Raw genomic sequence first — 16,576 nt, 5'->3', positions numbered from 1 at the left:
GTTGTACTGAACCTTGCTTAGGCTCCAGCTGGATTACTGGCATTCAGTTTCGGGCTGTGAACCTCAAATTTTTTTTATTCGATCTTGGAATGTGAGTGACACTGGCAAGGTCACATTTATTGCCCATCTCTAATTGCCCTTGAGAAAATGGTGATGAGCCACTTTCTTGAACTGTTGCAGTATTTTAGTGCTGTTAGGGAGGGAGTTCCAGGATTTTGACCCACCGATAGTGAAGGAATGGTGATATAGTTCCAAGTCAGGATGGTGTGTGACTTTGAGGGGAACTTGCAGGTGGTGGTGTTCCCGTGCATCTCCTGCCCTTGTTCTTCTAGGTGGCAGAAGTCACGGGTTTGGTAGGTGCTGTCGAAGGAGCCTTGTTGAGTTGTTACTGTGCATCTTTTATATGATACACACTGCTGCCACTGTGTGCCAGTGGTGGAGAGAGTGAATATTTAAGATGGTGAATGGTGTGCTGGCCATGCAGGCTGCTTTGTCCTGGGTAGTGTCGAGTTTCTTGAGTGTTGTTGGAGCTGCACCCATCCAGGCAAATGGGGAGTATTTCATAACCTTGTAGGTGGTAGTCAGGCTTTGGAGAGTGAAGAGGTGAATTACTTGTCACAGAATTCCTGGTCTCTGACCTGCTCTTGTAGCCAAAGTATTTATATAGCTGATCCAGTTCAGTTTCTGGTCAATGGTAGCCCCAGGATGTCGTTGGTGATGAAATTTAACATCAAGGATAGATGGTTAGATCCTCTTGTTGGAGATGACCATTCTCTGGCACCTGTGTGGCATGAATGTTACTTGACATAATCAGCCCAAGCCTCAATGTTCAGGTCTTGCTGCATGTGGGCACGAACTGCTTTGTTATCTGAGGAGTTGCGAATGGTACTGAACACTGTGAACATCTCCACTTCTGACCTAATAATGGAGGGGAGGTCATTGATGAAGCAGCTGAAGATAGTTGGGCCTGGGAAACTACCCTTAGGAACTACTGCAGCGATGTCCTGGTGCTATATTGGCCTTGAATATTCAGATCTACCAGAATGATACGGGGGCTTAAAGGGTTAAATTATGAGTACAGGTTGCATAACCTTGGTTTGTATTCTCTTAAGTTTAGAAAGTTGAGAAATGATCTAATTGAGGTATTTAAAATGATTAAAGGATTCGATAGGGTAGGTAGGGGGCATTATAAAATTATAGCTGGGCCATTTAGTGTGAAATCAGGAAGCACTTTTTCATAAAAAGGAAGGGTGCATTCTGAAACCTGCTCCAAGTAGGATTAGGGTTAGACCATGATTTAATTGAAGGTGGAACATGCTCAAGAGGCTGAATGGCTGTCTTCTGTTCCAATGGTGAGGCATAAATCATAATTTGAATCTTTTAATTACATTCTCAGATTTTTACCAAATTTTCAGTTTGCTTTCATGGTAATTTATGATCAGTGTCCTTGAAAGCTGCTTGCTCAAAATCTTGAATATGCAACTTGGAGTTTTAATTTCTATTTTAATATGCTACTCTAAGTAATGAATTCTGTGGTGCTCAAATACTGCTCTTTAAATATTGTTCCTTGATAAGTATGCGTTTAGGACCAGGTAGGTTAAGAAAGACTTAATATTGAAATTTTGGTTTCATTATCTCTTTTTCGTAGGTTATCGAGCCTCAGAGTCCTCTACTGAAAATGTAGAGGGATACATAAAGTCTGAGCATGTCCATGACACAAATAAACAGGGGATTGCCATGGAATTGGATAACCATGCAACAAGTACTGACCGAGAAACTGGGAATTCACCTCTACGCATTGGAATTACTACAGAAGAGGAGAATGAAAAAATAGTGGAACAAATCATGAAAACGTATTGTAAACAACAAGAGAAGCTGAATAACACAATTCAACAGAAGAAACATCTGCAAATGGTAATGAAAAAATATTGGCTATACTTTTAAAAACAAAATTCTTTATACATGGAGATTGATGTTTTGCTGCAACTGAACATAGATAATTGAGCCACCAGACTTGAGAAAAAAAATTGTGGTGTTTTGGGCTGCAGCAAACTTGAGTTATAACCTTCTGCTATCACTGGGTGGTGTACTTTTCCGTTTATCGTTAGAAAGAAAGACTTTCAGTTATATAGCACCTTTCATAACCTCAACATCCCAAAGCCAATGAAGTACTTTTGAAGCGTAGTCACTGTTGGAATATAAGAAATGCAGGAGCCAATTTGCACACAGCAACTCCCACAAACAGCAATGTGATTTTTTTTAAAAAATGATGATTGAGGGATTAATATTGGTCAGGACGCTGGGGAGAACTCCCCTGCTTTTTGAAATAGTGCCATTGCATCTTTTACATCCACCTGAGAAGGCCGACGGGGCCTCAGTTTAACATTTCATCTGATAATGCACTGCTCCCTCAGTACTGCAGTGGAGTGTCAGCCTAGATTTTTGTGCTCAAGTCTCTGGATTGGTACTTGAATCTACAAACTGAGTCAGATGCGGGTGCTGCCAACTGAACCATGGCTGACATACAATTGGTACATGGGGCAACCAGAGATAAATAAACAGCAAAGAAAATGTTTTGCCACTGAACTGCCGATACTAATCTGTATAGGCTATGCTAAGTAACTTTTATGTGATTTTTGGTAGTTTGATTATTCCTCACCACACAATTCGAAGTCACATTTAAAATCTATTTAACGGAGCATTGTAATCGAATTTCTTGTGATTTGACAGTTTCATGTTTCCATCTATTTTAGTTGATTGAATTGGTCTCTGGGATGCAATAGAATAACTAACAAGTGGTCAGATATAACACAGAAAAACTAGTGGAAAACATTGATGATCTCTGTATTAGACATTTAGGTCGGAATTTTACCTACCTTAATCGGGTCCGTTCGGAGGTGGCCGGGTGGCGTCACGCACAGACGCCATTTCATGATCCAGGAAGTTGGGCGCGAATGAGTCGACACTCGTACGCCCAACCGCAAGTAATTTCAAGACACTTAAAGCAGTTGAGAAGCCAATTGACTGGATATTTACGTGGCCGTTTGATTTTACGGCTGTATATCAGGTCACTGATCGTGTTGGGGGCCCGGCAGCTTTAAAAGGGTGGAAGGCAGGAAATAAGTGAGGGTGTTGGAGGTAAAGTTTTTGGTGTTGTTTATCCGAGAGAGTTTTTGTGTTTCGTATAAATGTTGACATTTGTAGCTTGTGCAGAGGACTTCAACTGAGTCTGACTCATTGCAGCTCGGGACTTATCTGTCCTGAATCAGTGAGTAGAAAGAAGGGGGTTGTGTTTGCCTGTCCTGACAGCTGGAGCTTAAGAGATTTAAACATTGAATCTGGTAATCAGTCCAACGATGGGAATTGTGCATTCTGGAGGCAGCACTTCAGAGGAGGAGGACCGTGCCCCAATCCGGGACAGAAGGACAGCTGGGCATGGGCACGCGCAAGCAGCTGGTCAAGTGGCTGCCCGTTATGCGGGAGGGAGAGCAGGTGGCAGAGTCGGGTTAGAGCGAATACGTGTCAGGAGACACGCCTACCCAACAGGCAGGGTATTTCGACCGCATCTGAGCTACCTGCAGCTGTCGGAACGCCAGTGCAGAAGAAAGCTGTGTCTGTCATATGAGACCGTGACATTGTTCTGTGAGATGGTGGCAGTGGATGTAGCCTCAAACTGCCTCGGTGGCCATTCAATGCCAGTCACTCTAAAGGTGACTCTCATCCTTAACTCTTATGCGTGTGACTCTTTCCAAGCATCGACAGCAGACTTGTGCGGAGTCTTCCAAGCAGCTGCGCACCACTGCATAAAGGTTGTGACTGATGCACTGTTCAGACGTGCTAACAATTTCATTAGTTTCAAAGCGGACAACACCAGCCAGGCTGAACGAGCAGGAGGAATCAGCGCAATAGCTGGGTTCCCAATGTTTCAGGGCATTATAGACTGTACGTATGTGGCAATTAGATCACCAGCAGGTCATCCAGGGGCATTCATTAACCGAAAAGGCTACCATTCATTGAACGTTCAGCTTGTTTGCGATTATCGCAAGAGAATCATGCAGGTTTGTGCACGGTACCCAGGGAGTTGCCACGATGCATACATTCTCAGAAACTGTCAGGTGCCTGCTCCTTTTAGTCCCCTGGATAGACTGGAAGGTTGGCTACTTGGCAACAGGGGTTATCCTTTGAAGACATGGCTGATGACACCCATGAGAATCCCAAGGGGTCATGCTGAGGAACACTTCAATGAGAGTCACAATCGAACCAATGATTGGCCTGCTGAAGATGAGATTCAGATGTCTGGACCGATCAGGTGGAGCACTGAAGTACGTGCCAGCACAGGCATCCAAGGTTATTGTCATTTGTTGTGTCTTGCATAACCTGGCGATGGAAAGGGGAGACTCCATTGAGGAGGTTCAGGGTAACTGTGAGGCGTCATCAGATGACGATGGGCAATACCCACAAGATGACATAGTAGAGGAAGCAGAATGTCCTCTGGAATTAGCAGCAAGAGAGACCTGGGATGCCCTAATAGGCAGGTGTTTCTCTTGAGAGGATCGCTCCATGCAAGGATTTCACATTGTGGCATGCACTGAGCCATTGTGGGATTGTGAGAGGGGAAAGACACGCACATCCAAGGGAAGAAAGTGATCAGATTAAAAACCGCATCATGTCACGATGATCCCAACCCAAGTGTGTGACATCTTATATATCACTGCTTCAGCAGCGTAACGATGTCTGATGCTGCCTCATGGATGACATATGGAAAGTTAATTGTTCAAACCACAAATTTATTTACAGTGATGTAATGTGCAATTGAAATAAATAATCGGAAGGTAACTCAGTGAACCAGGAGTGATATTGCTGTGATTTCTTAAAATGTTTGTGGGTGCTGTTGCGTGTGGACGATCCCTCGTCGCCAGACTCACCAGAGGCAGGTGGCTGATCGGGCTGCCGCCCTGCTCTTGATGATTTTGGCGGACGTCCTCTGTCTGCTTGTAGCTGTGCAGGCTGCGGCATATCATGGTGCTCATGAGAAATATCAGGTGCACCCTCTAACACCCTTGGAGTTTGCGGTTGGCATGTAACTCGTGGAGGGAGCAAGGGGATGCATGATGCGTCAGGAGCCCGGAAAGGAGCTCCTATGTGCTATCAGCTGCTGCCCCTTTGCCCTCCTGAGGCTCAACTGGTCTTCAAAGCTGCCCTCAGAGGGATGAGCAGCCTTGACCTGCCACATGCGCATCTGCGTTTGCACCCTGGTGGCCTGGTCCAGGGAGGCTACACTCCCCCCTGAGATCACGTTGGCTTCCAGTACTGGCCCCTCCACTACAACCGCCAATCTGTCAATGGAGGATGCCAGATGGACAAATGCCTGAGAGTTTGTGGCAGACATGCCCTGGATGGAAGTTTCCAGGGTATGTGCTATGGCTTGCAGCGTCTCTGGCAACTCCGCCAGATGTTCATGCACCACATGTTGAAGCTGCAACATCTCCCGTCGATGTTCTCAGAGGTGTGGCATCAGCTTGCGGCTCTGCACTGGCCTGGCCTCCCACACTCCTCCGACACAGATTGAGGCACATGTTCCTTACTGCAGTTTGCACACATTTGTGTGAATCTACTTTTATTAGCACAGTTAAGGGCATGAGACAATCACCACTTCAACTGCCTCCCCAACCCCCCCAACACCCTCCCACCACATTATGGGTCACTTTGACGACCAGGGCCACCAACCTCGCCATCTGCCACAGCGCGTCCTCCATCCTCCCCTGCCAGCATCATGGCATCCTCCTCCATAGGCCTGATTGCCCAGGCCACCACTGGTTCAGGACCTCTCTCGGGCATTGTGAGCCCTCTTCTATTTAAACAAGGACACCTAGTTTAGACATATGATTTGGTCTCTCACACCCTCACCCATTGGGTTTGTTGTTGCATTTCGGCATGACTACAATGCCGTGCCCAATTGGAACACTGTTGGATCACCATGCATCCCAGATCTGCCCATCCTGCATCCCAATACAATGCAGCAGGCAAGGACTGCTCATTGCTGGTTTCCACCTTGCATTATTATGACAGATTAACCCTTCGCTGACATATTCACAATGTGATTAATGACAGAGTACCCCTTATCCGGGCAGAGCGAAGCAGATCATTGGGCTGCTTGTTGCACTGGAGCCATGTCCTCCGTACTACACAGCGGCTGTTGACCTCCTCAGCGACCTTCAGCCAGGCCCTCTTGGTCACTTCTGCAGGCCTTCTTCGGCCATTGGCGTTGAATACTATGTGCCGCCTTGCTTCCATGGCCTGGAGGAGGACCTGCAGAGGTTCGTCTGAGAATCTGGGGGCTGTGATGAACCTTCTCCCCTCCTACGCACGGACTTCCGTCTGCAAATGTTGGCCCCTTTCCAGCCCCCGGGGCACTGTCACTTTTACTTGACTTCTCTTTCCAGTCAGCTGGTCACCTTGGCAGTTACACTGACAACTCCTCCTCCACTGTGTTCCCCTGAGAGTCTGCTCCATTGTACTGTTGTCTGCGTTTTTACAGTGCTGACATTGGCCCTGCCCCCAAATCTATGTACTGCTGTTTGCCTTTTTAAAGGCTGACATTGACCACGCCTCCAAATCCACTGCTGCAGCCAGCTGCGCGCACCCTATCGGATGCCGAATATGCCGAGGGGCCGCTAATTGCCAGCCCCACGCGTGATGCAGGTGGCGCGGAGTGGATTCGGTTTTCTCGGCCGTTCTGACCCGGAGTTGCCGGCAGCCATAAAATTCCGTCCCTAGTTATTTTGCAAAATGCAATTGCTTGCACGTTGATTTATTGGGCTGGAGTTTGGGATCAGCAGCGAAGCAAAGGTGCTCACTGCTGATCTCTAAGAAGGATGCCAACAAAGATCTAGCGATCTCTGTGGAATGGTTTTCCCTATTCCCGATGACCGTTTCAATCTGGCACCAAGTCAAGGGGCTCTTTTGGCATGCAGCAGCAGTGATGTCAGCAAGCAGGATAAGCAACTAATCACATCAAAGCATTCACATACAGGAAACCAGGGAGTTAAAAGGACTTAATATCCTTAACTTTTAAATTTTCAGATAGCCAAATAAATGATTATGATTGGATTAAGTTAGAAGCTAAAATAAAGATAAACAATCTTGAAAATATAAAAATATGCGGAATTATTGTGATTATGGAGAAATTGGACCTTCCGCAAACATAAAATTAGCATCTCAGAATCACTGAGATGTTTGGCAGTAATTATCACGTTAGTACGTTAAAAACCCAGTTACACCTCATTCAACAAGGAGTAACTTTTTCAAGCGTGAAAGTGGAAATTCTCCTCAACTAATTGATTTCTGATTGATTTCAGTCTGGGGGTGCCTCAACAGCGCACCCCCTGAAGAAGTGTACAATCACTGATGACAGCTTCTGAATTTCTGTATTATTCTGTACATGTGCAACCTCTGTTGAGCAACCTCGAGCTGCAGTATGCTGATGAAGCCTTCGTATGCGCGCACACAGAGGCCGAGCTTCAAATCTTCGTCGATGCATTCACCGAGGCGTATGAAAGAATAGGCCTTAAGCTAAACATCCGGAAGACAAAGGTCCTCTACCAGCCTGCTTGCGCAGCGCAACACTGCCCCCCCCCCCCCCCAACCCACTGACTCTTAAGATCCACAGCGAACCACTGGACAATGTGGATCACTTCTCATACTTTGGGAGCCTCCTCTCAGCAAGGGCAGACATCGCCGATGAAACTCAGCATCGCCTCCAATGTGCCAGTGTAGCCTTCGATCGTCTGAGCACCAAGCTCATGGTCTACAGGGCCGCAGTGTTTCCAGCCCTCCTGTATGCGTTGGAAACATGGACACTGTACAGCGGACATCTCAAAGCCCTGGAGAGATATCACTAGCAGTGCCTCTGCAAGATCCTGCAAATTCAGTGGCAGGACAGGCGCTCCAATATCAGTGTCCTCTCTCAGGCCAACATCCCCAGTATCGAGACATTGGTCATGGCTAGTCAGTTACGTTGGGCGGGCCACGTCATCCGCATGCCTGATGCAAGACTCCCAAAACAAGCTGTCCAATCCGAGCTCCATCACGGCAAGAGGCTATCTGGGGCAGAGGAAAAGCTACAAGGATGTCCTTAGAGCCTCCCTGAAAAAATGTGACCTCTCCACTGATTCGTGGGAATCTCTTGCCTGAGACTACCCAGAATGGAGAAGAAGCATCCGCGAAGGAGCCAGCCAGTTCGAACAACATTGATAGGTCTTATTTACCCTCAATGACCAAGTGCTAACAGTGGAATGAGTGTTCGGAAATTCGAGCATTCCATTCACTCGCCTCAACAAATACCACCTGCCGCACATGTGGCAGAATGTGCAGATCCAGAATTGGGCTATTCAGTCATCTAACGATGCACAACCCTAGACTAGAAGAAAGTCATCCTCATTCCCGAGGGACTGCCTAAGAAGAGAAAAGACTCCAGAAGTTGCTGTCCGTTTCAGTGGAGTAATGGTGGCTAACGTTGACCGTTTTTGCTATCATTATCACTGCAAAATCTGGGCGATTTATATTTATCTAGCATTTTTTTTTAAAGGAATCGGTTCTGAAGTTTTGGGTGCAGATTTTGGATCAGTCTGTGCTCCTGAGCACATCTTGCAAGATGGAGATGCACGGAGTGCTGTGTTATTCTTCATTTCAGGGAGTGAGGAAAAAAAGTGTGAGGGTAAATAAGACCTGTAGGGAATTTTGTAGGCAAAGGTTATTGGAGTTTGTTTATCGGCTTATGGGCAAAAATGTGAAAGAAAAGTTTAAAATATTAGAAATATGTAGCAGGTCTATTTGCATTTTTAAAAAGAGAAGACAGAGTAATATTTTGGTGTGGATCTTTTCATCAGTCTACATCTGAAAAGTAAACCTGCATTCCCTTTCCAGATATTGACAGGGCTTGAGTTCCAGCATTTATAGTTTTTCCTTAAACCATACATTTTTTGTCAAGGTAGTGTCAATGTAACAATACTGAAATGAAATGTTCATTGTACCCAGAAGAAAGGGAAATTCAGTGGGAAATTACTCTTTGTGCTGTTCTAGGAACATAGGAATGTAAGAACAGGAGTAGGCCATTTGGCCCTTCAGATTGCTCCGCCGTTCGATAAGATCATGGCTGATCTGGTTGTGGTCTCAACTCCACTTTCCCATAACCCTCGACTCCCTTGTCTAACTGGCTGTAGCATTTGCTTACGTTACAACAGTGACTATGCTTCAAAAATATTTATTTGGCTATAAATTGCTTTGGAACTTCCCCTCTCTTTCTTTCTTTCTTTCTTTCTGTACCAAATGTCTTATCCAAGTGCAGGCCCACTATGTCAGAATTGATTACAGTTAGGCAAATCCAGGAGCTCAACTTTGGGAAAGCATGCTAGCAACTTGCTGTTTTTAGATTTGTGCTCTATTTTAATCAGGTTACTATAATATTACACTGGTTAGACAATGAAATCAAGTTTACAATTTGCAAATGTGTCATGACAATTTGTTTATTTTGTTCCACTCATCACTCATTTGATTTTTTATGAAGGGTTGATGTAAAAAAAAAATTGGCAAAATTGAGATTTTCAACATTACAGTAAGCAAGTGCAAACCCCTCCATGTCAGCTCGATAAATTGTTATGGCTTGGTTTAGCAAATAAGAAACATTTCTGAGGGAAAATATTTAGGGGTCATTGCTGATCTTTAAATAACCTGTTGTGTGAAATATTAGATATGATAAGCATAATGAGAGAGGAAGTACCAGAGGATCTGACATCCTGAAAAGTGGATAAATCACCAGGGCCGGATGGATTGTATCCCAGGCTGTTAAAGGAAGCCAGGGAGGAAATAGCGGATGCTCTGAGGATCATGTTCAAGTCCTTGCTAGGTACAGGTGAGGTACCAGAGGATTGGAGGTCTGCACATGTTGTACCATTGTTTAAAGAGGCTGCTAAGGATAGACCAATTAATTATAGGCTGGTCAGTTTGACCTCTGTGGTGGGCAAATTATTAGAATCAATTCTGAGAGGTAGGATAAACTGTCACTTAGGCACGGATCAATCAGAGATAGTCAGCATGAGTTTGTTAAGGGAAAGTTGTGCCTTACTAACGTAATTGAATTTTTTGAGGAAGTTAACCAGGAGGATTGATGAGGGTAGTGCAGTGGATGTTGTCTACATGAATTTTAGTAAGGCATTTGACAAGGTCCTGCATGGCAGAATAGTCAGAAAAGTAAAAGCCTGTGGGATTCAGGAGAATGTGGTGAGTTGGATCCAAAATTGGCTCAGTGACAAGAATCAAAGGGTAGTAGTCAAAGGATGCTTTTGTGACTGGAAAGTGGTTTCCAGTGCCGTTCCGCAGGGCTCAATGTTGGGCCCCTTGCTATTTGTGGTATATAGTAATGATTTGGATTTAAATGTGGAAGGCATGATTGGGAAATTTGCAGATGACACAAAAATTGGCCATGTCGTTGATAGTGAAGCGGACAGCTGTAGATTCCAGAATGATATCAATGGTTTGGTTGAGTGGTTGGAAAAGTGGCAAATGGAATTCAATCCGAAGAAGAGGTAATGCATTTGGGGAGGGCAAACAAAGCAAGGGAATACACAATAAACGGGAGGATATTGAGAGGGGTAGTGGAAGTGAGAGACCTTGAAGTACATATCCACATGTCCCTGAAGGTGGCAGGACAGGTAGATAGAGTGGTGCAGAAGGCATATGGAATGCTTTCCTTTATTGGCTGAGGTATAGAATACAAAAGCGGGGATGTAATGCTGGAACTGTATAAAACACTGGTTAGGCCACAGCTGGAGTATTGTGTACATATTATAGGAAAGACATAATTGCTCTGGAGAGAGTACAGAGGAGATTTGCAAGAATGTTGCCAGGGCTTGAAAATTGCAGCTATGAGGAAAGGTTGGATAGGCTAGGGCTGTTTTCCTCAGAACAGAGGAGGCAGAGGGGTGACTTAATTGAGGTGTACAAAATTATGAGGGGCCTAGATAGACAGGAAGGACCTGTTTCCCCTAGTGGAGAGGTCAATTACCAGGGAGCACAGATTCAAGGTGATTTGGTAGAAGGATTATAGGGGACATGAGGAAAAACTTTCCCACCCAGAGGGTGGTGGTTGTCTGGAATTCACTGCCCAGATTGCTCGTGGAGGCAGAAACCCTCAACTCATTTCAAAGTATCTGGACCTGCACCTGAAGTGCTGTAACCCGTGAGGCTCTGGACTGGGTGCTTGAAGGTGGGATTAGATTGGGTGGCTAGTTTTTTCAGCCACGCAGACACAAGGGGCTGAATGGCCTCTTTCTATGCTGTAACTTGGTTCTATGACCATGACATGCATATGGCCTTGGTTATCTGTCTGCAGAATCCAGGGGACTGAGTCCTTTGAATTCCACTACTGAACAGAGCAGCAAATGCAAACACTAACCCCAATTTTAAATAATTAGCTTGTAATTTAGCTGGACAAGTTGCCTTAATGTATGTTCCTTGAATTAAATGCTTTCCACTGTAATTTTTCACAAGAGCTCTACGGTAGGTTAACTTAACCATTATAAATTGAGACTGAGACCAAAATGAATTTCAGCATTATAGTTGATAACATCTGATTGCAAATGGACACAAAGAAAAGGTTCTGCTGGATGTATTCTGCTTTGTTCCAAAACCCCATAATGATATGCATTTTTTCTCGCCTGGACCTCTTTGATTATTTTGTATCATGTTTACTTCTGTGACAACACATGACCAAAGGCAACATAAAATTTCAACATGTTGATTAATATTATTTGAAAAGCTACCCATGAAGGTGAGCATTATTTGTCCTAATTTCCTGAATGTTAAAACTAATTAACTTCTTTAGGTCGATTTTGAGACCTTTGCCTGTTTAATGCGTATTTGAATATCAATGATTTCATGTTTGTTATGACATTGACATACAAGTTCAGTGAGTGATGGTCTTCATAAAAGTGATCTAAAGAAGCTGTTTTTCTAAAATAAAGTACCTACAAATACCCATTTCCCCCCTCATTTTTCAGCAGTAAGAATTTTTAAGCTACTTTATAAAATTAGACCTTTAATCACATGCACAATAATATTTTATGAATTATTGGCCAGAACTTGTGGCCTGGATTTTCTATTCCTGTGAACAACAGCCTGCAATTTTCCGTGCATTCACTTTAAAGGGTGAAAAATCACAGGCTGGAGAGTACAGAAGTAGAGAACCTGGCCTATGTGAGTAAGTCTATCAGGACCACAATTTAAGTCTTCACTTCTTTTCTGTTCAGGAGGTGGAGTTATTGCAAGTCACAAAGCGGATGAAACTCAAAGAATTGACTGAGGAGAAGCTCGGGCTGCAGCAAGAGCTGGATTCTCTGCAGTCTGAGCATGCTCAGAGAATGAACGCAGTCTGCGATGAACAGGCAGAGTTAGAGTGGCGACTGGAGCAACTGAAGCAGGGTTGTTTGTGCGATCATACAACAGAAAGGAGCCAAGAGGCTGAGTACACTGCACAGGTACATATTTACTGAAAGTGTTGCCTACATTAGGAATAAAAAGAAACAAAACCTATTAATTTACAATTAAGCTTAAATGAATATATAGGTATTCACACTTGAAGATGACATATTTGCGAAGCACACTGGATAGGGGGGTATTTCTAAATTTGTAGGAGCTAATGCAAGCCCCAATATAACCGGAAGCTAGCTGTAAATTCTCAGATTGAGCTACATTCAGGATCTGCATAACAATGCAGGTTAAAATAACCCTGATCATTACGACATAAAAAGAGGGGGTGATTTTTCTAAGTCTGCATTGCACTGCTGGTGAGAACCACTCATTTTAATGATTGAAAAATCATAGGCTGTGTGTGCCTGAATTTCTGGTTGTAGCAAAACCATGTCAACATTCAAAATTAGAGTGGATAAGTCGATAAAGGAAAAGAGAATAATGGGAAATAGGAACAGGGTGGGTAAATGTGATTTGGACTGTTTGCTCACATGGAGGGTTAGCACTAAAACAACTAGCCAGGCCAAGTGTCCAGTTTCTGTGTTGAGTTCTGTGTGTTTTTATGTATTTCTGACATACATTGCTAGCTCGCCAGGCTCCCTGCCAGCAGTGTGGACATGTGAAATCATTTGTCAGTTCTCAATGTTTTTAAACCTCTGGAGTAAAATGGCGGAACACCATCATTTGAAGGGACAAGGTCAACCTTCATATATATGCTCGTGTGCAGCTCTTTTTTTCTGCCACTTCTCTTGATTTTTCAGATGGATGTATGGAGAAGGATTTTGAAATGAAAGCGTTGGGGAATTAAGGTGCGGGCGTGAGACAGCAACGATAGGGATGATAGGAGCGATGGCCACTGGGGAGAGGTAGAGAAAAGTGATAATCATTTATGGCACAGCAGGAGGCCATTCGGCCCATTGTGTCCATGCCAGCCCTCGAGCTGTGCAGTCAGTCCCACTCCCACGCTTGATCCCTGTAGCTGTGCAAGTCTATTTCTCTCAGGTGGCCATCCAACTTCCTCTTGAAGTCATTGGTTGTCTCAGCTTCCACCACCCTTGTGGGCAGCAAGTTCCAGGTCATTACCACCCACTGTGTATAAAAAGTGCTTCCTCATATTCCCCCTGCATCTTTTGCCCATAACTTTCAATCTGTGTCCCCAAGTCCTTGTACCATTTGTTAATAGGAGCAGTCTTTCCTTGTCTAACTTATCTACGCCTGTCATAATCTTGTACTATAATCTTGTACATAATCTATGAAATCTCCCCTCAATTTCCTTTGTTCTAAGGAGAACAAACCCAGCTTTTTCAACCTAACCCTGTAACTAAAATTCTCTGTCCCTGAAACTATTCTGGTAAATCTCCTCTCCACCTTCTCAAGGACCTTCACATACTTCCTGAAGTGTGGTGACCAAAACTGGGCGCATTACTCCAGCTGGGGCTTAACCAGAGCTTTATAAAGGCTCAGCATAACTTCCCTACATTTGTACTCAATGCCTCTATTTATGAAGCCCAAGATCCCATATGCTTTACTAACCAGTCTATCAATAAGTCCTGCCACCTACAAAGGTCTATGCACATGCACCCCCAGATACCTCTTCTGCACAGTCTTTAGATCTGTGCCATTAAGTATATATTGCCTCTCTATTCCTTCTGCCAAAATGCATCACCTCACACTTGTCAGTATTAAATTCCATCTGCCACATGTCTGCCCATTCTGCTAGTCCATCTATGTCCTTGTGCTAGAGAAGAACAAGTGGCAGAGTTTTGGACAAGTTGGAATTATGGAGGGAAGCCAGAGAAGAATGACCAGACATGCTTAAGGGTTATTGCACCAAGTGGAGAAGTCAGTGATTCAGAGGCATATGTAAGTAATGATGAATGATGATAATTTGTGGGGTTTAAAGCTGAACTCTGGGTCAAGCAAGGCTGCAAATTATCTTTCTCCGTTCAAGAGAATGACCGGAGATGGAATCAATTTTGAAAGCTCGCCATTTGTAATGGTTGTTGCTGAGCTGCAAAAAGCTGAGCATCATTCCAGACTTGATGCAGTCTGAAAGCACGGAGCCACATTCTTGGAATATTCTTTAGACAATAGTCACATAAACTTAGTGCTGAAATGGATCTTTACAGATAGGAGTCCAGCTTTAACTTTGGTTTGTTTATAACCCCCTTCTATTATGTTGTACAGTTATCAGAGTTGAGACAGAGGCTGGACCGAGCAGAGGCAGATCGCCGAGAACTTCAAGAAGAACTGAGATGTGAACGAGAAGCACGAGAAAAACTGGAAGCCATGGTTAAAGAACTGAAGCTTCAGATCTTAGAAACTTCCAGGAATAAAGCTGGCACTGAGGTGAACTCTGTAGCAGACTGATCACAACCAAAGCTCTCCTGGGGCACCAGCAGTTTGAAGTGAAGTAATTTTTAAAATTGCTTTAAAAAGGAAGACTGAGTTCAGGACTTGAACCTACAGATGCAAGAAATCTGTACAACTGAATAGCAGCTGTGTTGGAGATACTGGAGTTGATTTTAACTAATCCAGTTTAGAGCAAAAAGTAGAAACTCTGGTTTAAACTCAGAGTTTTGTGTATGTGATGTACACATTCAATGCAAAGCAAAATGGCATAGCATGGACAAAAGGTTATTTCATAACCTTTGAAAATTTATATGCATGTAGAGCCAGTCAAACTTCATAATCTGTTTTCTGTCCTCTTTTTCCCAACGCTTTTGTAAATGGCTTTCGTTAAAAGCATCAGCAGCATTGGTCCAGTGCTTTTGTTTATTGCAGAATCCTGTTTACTTTATAAATTGCATAGATATACAGGAAGCTTGTTTTGTAATTTGCTACCATTTGATAACTCAGAAAACCTCAATTTTATTGTCTGGATTTGCATGTATTCTTATTGGTGCTCCTACCCCTCAGCTCTTCTGAACTGATAGTTCTCATACACAGGACAGGCCAGGACTTTAGATTATGAATAATCCAGGAGGATATGATTTGTTGATGTAACAGCTGAAAAGTCCATTGGCAAATGGGTTTCACTTTTTTCAAAAGGCAGATCCCTAAATTGCCGCCTCCTATTGGATAAGTTCTGTAAATGTACAGTATATAGCAGGCATAGTCACAGTTTCATGTAGTTTCTTCCAAATGTTGAGTTATATAAGAGCATTTAATAAATCCTCAATTTTTTGCCACTTTCTTGAAGGCACTGACTCCTTGCTGGGGTGCATTCCTGTGGGTGCTGTTTTCTTTTTGAGAATTTGCCAAGCTGGAAGATGTGAGCATTGCGAGTGAGTACTAGCAGGCTTTTGAAGCATTCGTACTTGAGCTTAATTGTGTCCTCACTCAGCATCCACACACATGCTGTTCCAGCTGGAGTCACTGGACCGTGATTAGGAGTGGAATCTTGACTGGTTTTGGTTTGCTTCCCTCCAAACTTGGAGAGCTCGGGCTAATTGTCGAGCCTCCTGCTGCCACCCCAGTTGAGATTAGCCAACACAGAATCAGTCGGCATTGAATCTGGGACCTTCCTGGTCTGTATGGCAAATGGGATTGTGCCATCTGTAACATCATTTTAATAGATTTTATGTGTGACAAAAGATTGATAATTTCTCTAATATGAAATGGTACTGAAACATATGGAATAAATGTACTGATGGGAACTAAAAACTCAACTTTGCTGGTTTTAATATGGATGTAGAATCTATTGGTTCACTGGCTTTTCACTGCAGACGCAACTTGTGTGCTTGTACATATTTATATGTACATATAAAAACTGAACATGAAGCATGAGAAAAATTGGAAGCCATGGATAAAGAACTGAAGCTTCAGATCGTAGAAACCTCCAGAAATATATAATTAATTATGAATTTGTGTAAGGAGACCTTTTGATCTCCATGTGTGAAGTTACACATCTGCCTCTTTTACTGACCTTTCAGCTGCTACAAGTGACATAAATTTAAGCTAGTACCAATCAGATCCAGTATTTGTGTAACATTACTATGGGTGTATTGCACCATACAGTGCTATTCCTGTTGGCAAGATAAGTAACCAG

The 16,576-nt window shown here is 43.7% G+C and overlaps 1 protein-coding gene across 2 annotated transcripts in view; it reads left to right on the top strand.

The window, feature by feature from the left end:
* The window catches only part of LOC137375457 (ski-like protein), an 82,986-nt gene extending 66,795 nt beyond the window's left edge, over nt 1-16,191 (top strand). For both annotated transcript variants that reach the window (XM_068042739.1, XM_068042738.1), the window contains exons 5-7: nt 1,649-1,914; nt 12,306-12,533; nt 14,713-16,191. In XM_068042739.1, coding sequence (XP_067898840.1) covers nt 1,649-1,914; nt 12,306-12,533; nt 14,713-14,895 — 677 coding nt within the window. In that variant the 3' untranslated portion in view covers nt 14,896-16,191. The remainder of the gene's footprint in view (nt 1-1,648; nt 1,915-12,305; nt 12,534-14,712) is intronic.
* Nucleotides 16,192-16,576: the final 385 nt, after the last annotated feature.

The sequence above is a fragment of the Heterodontus francisci genome, chromosome 11 (assembly GCF_036365525.1).
Source record: "Heterodontus francisci isolate sHetFra1 chromosome 11, sHetFra1.hap1, whole genome shotgun sequence".
Classification (NCBI taxonomy): Eukaryota; Metazoa; Chordata; class Chondrichthyes; order Heterodontiformes; family Heterodontidae; genus Heterodontus; species Heterodontus francisci.
The sequence above is the reverse complement of the archived record's forward strand: the minus strand, read 5'-3'. Positions and strand labels throughout refer to the sequence as shown.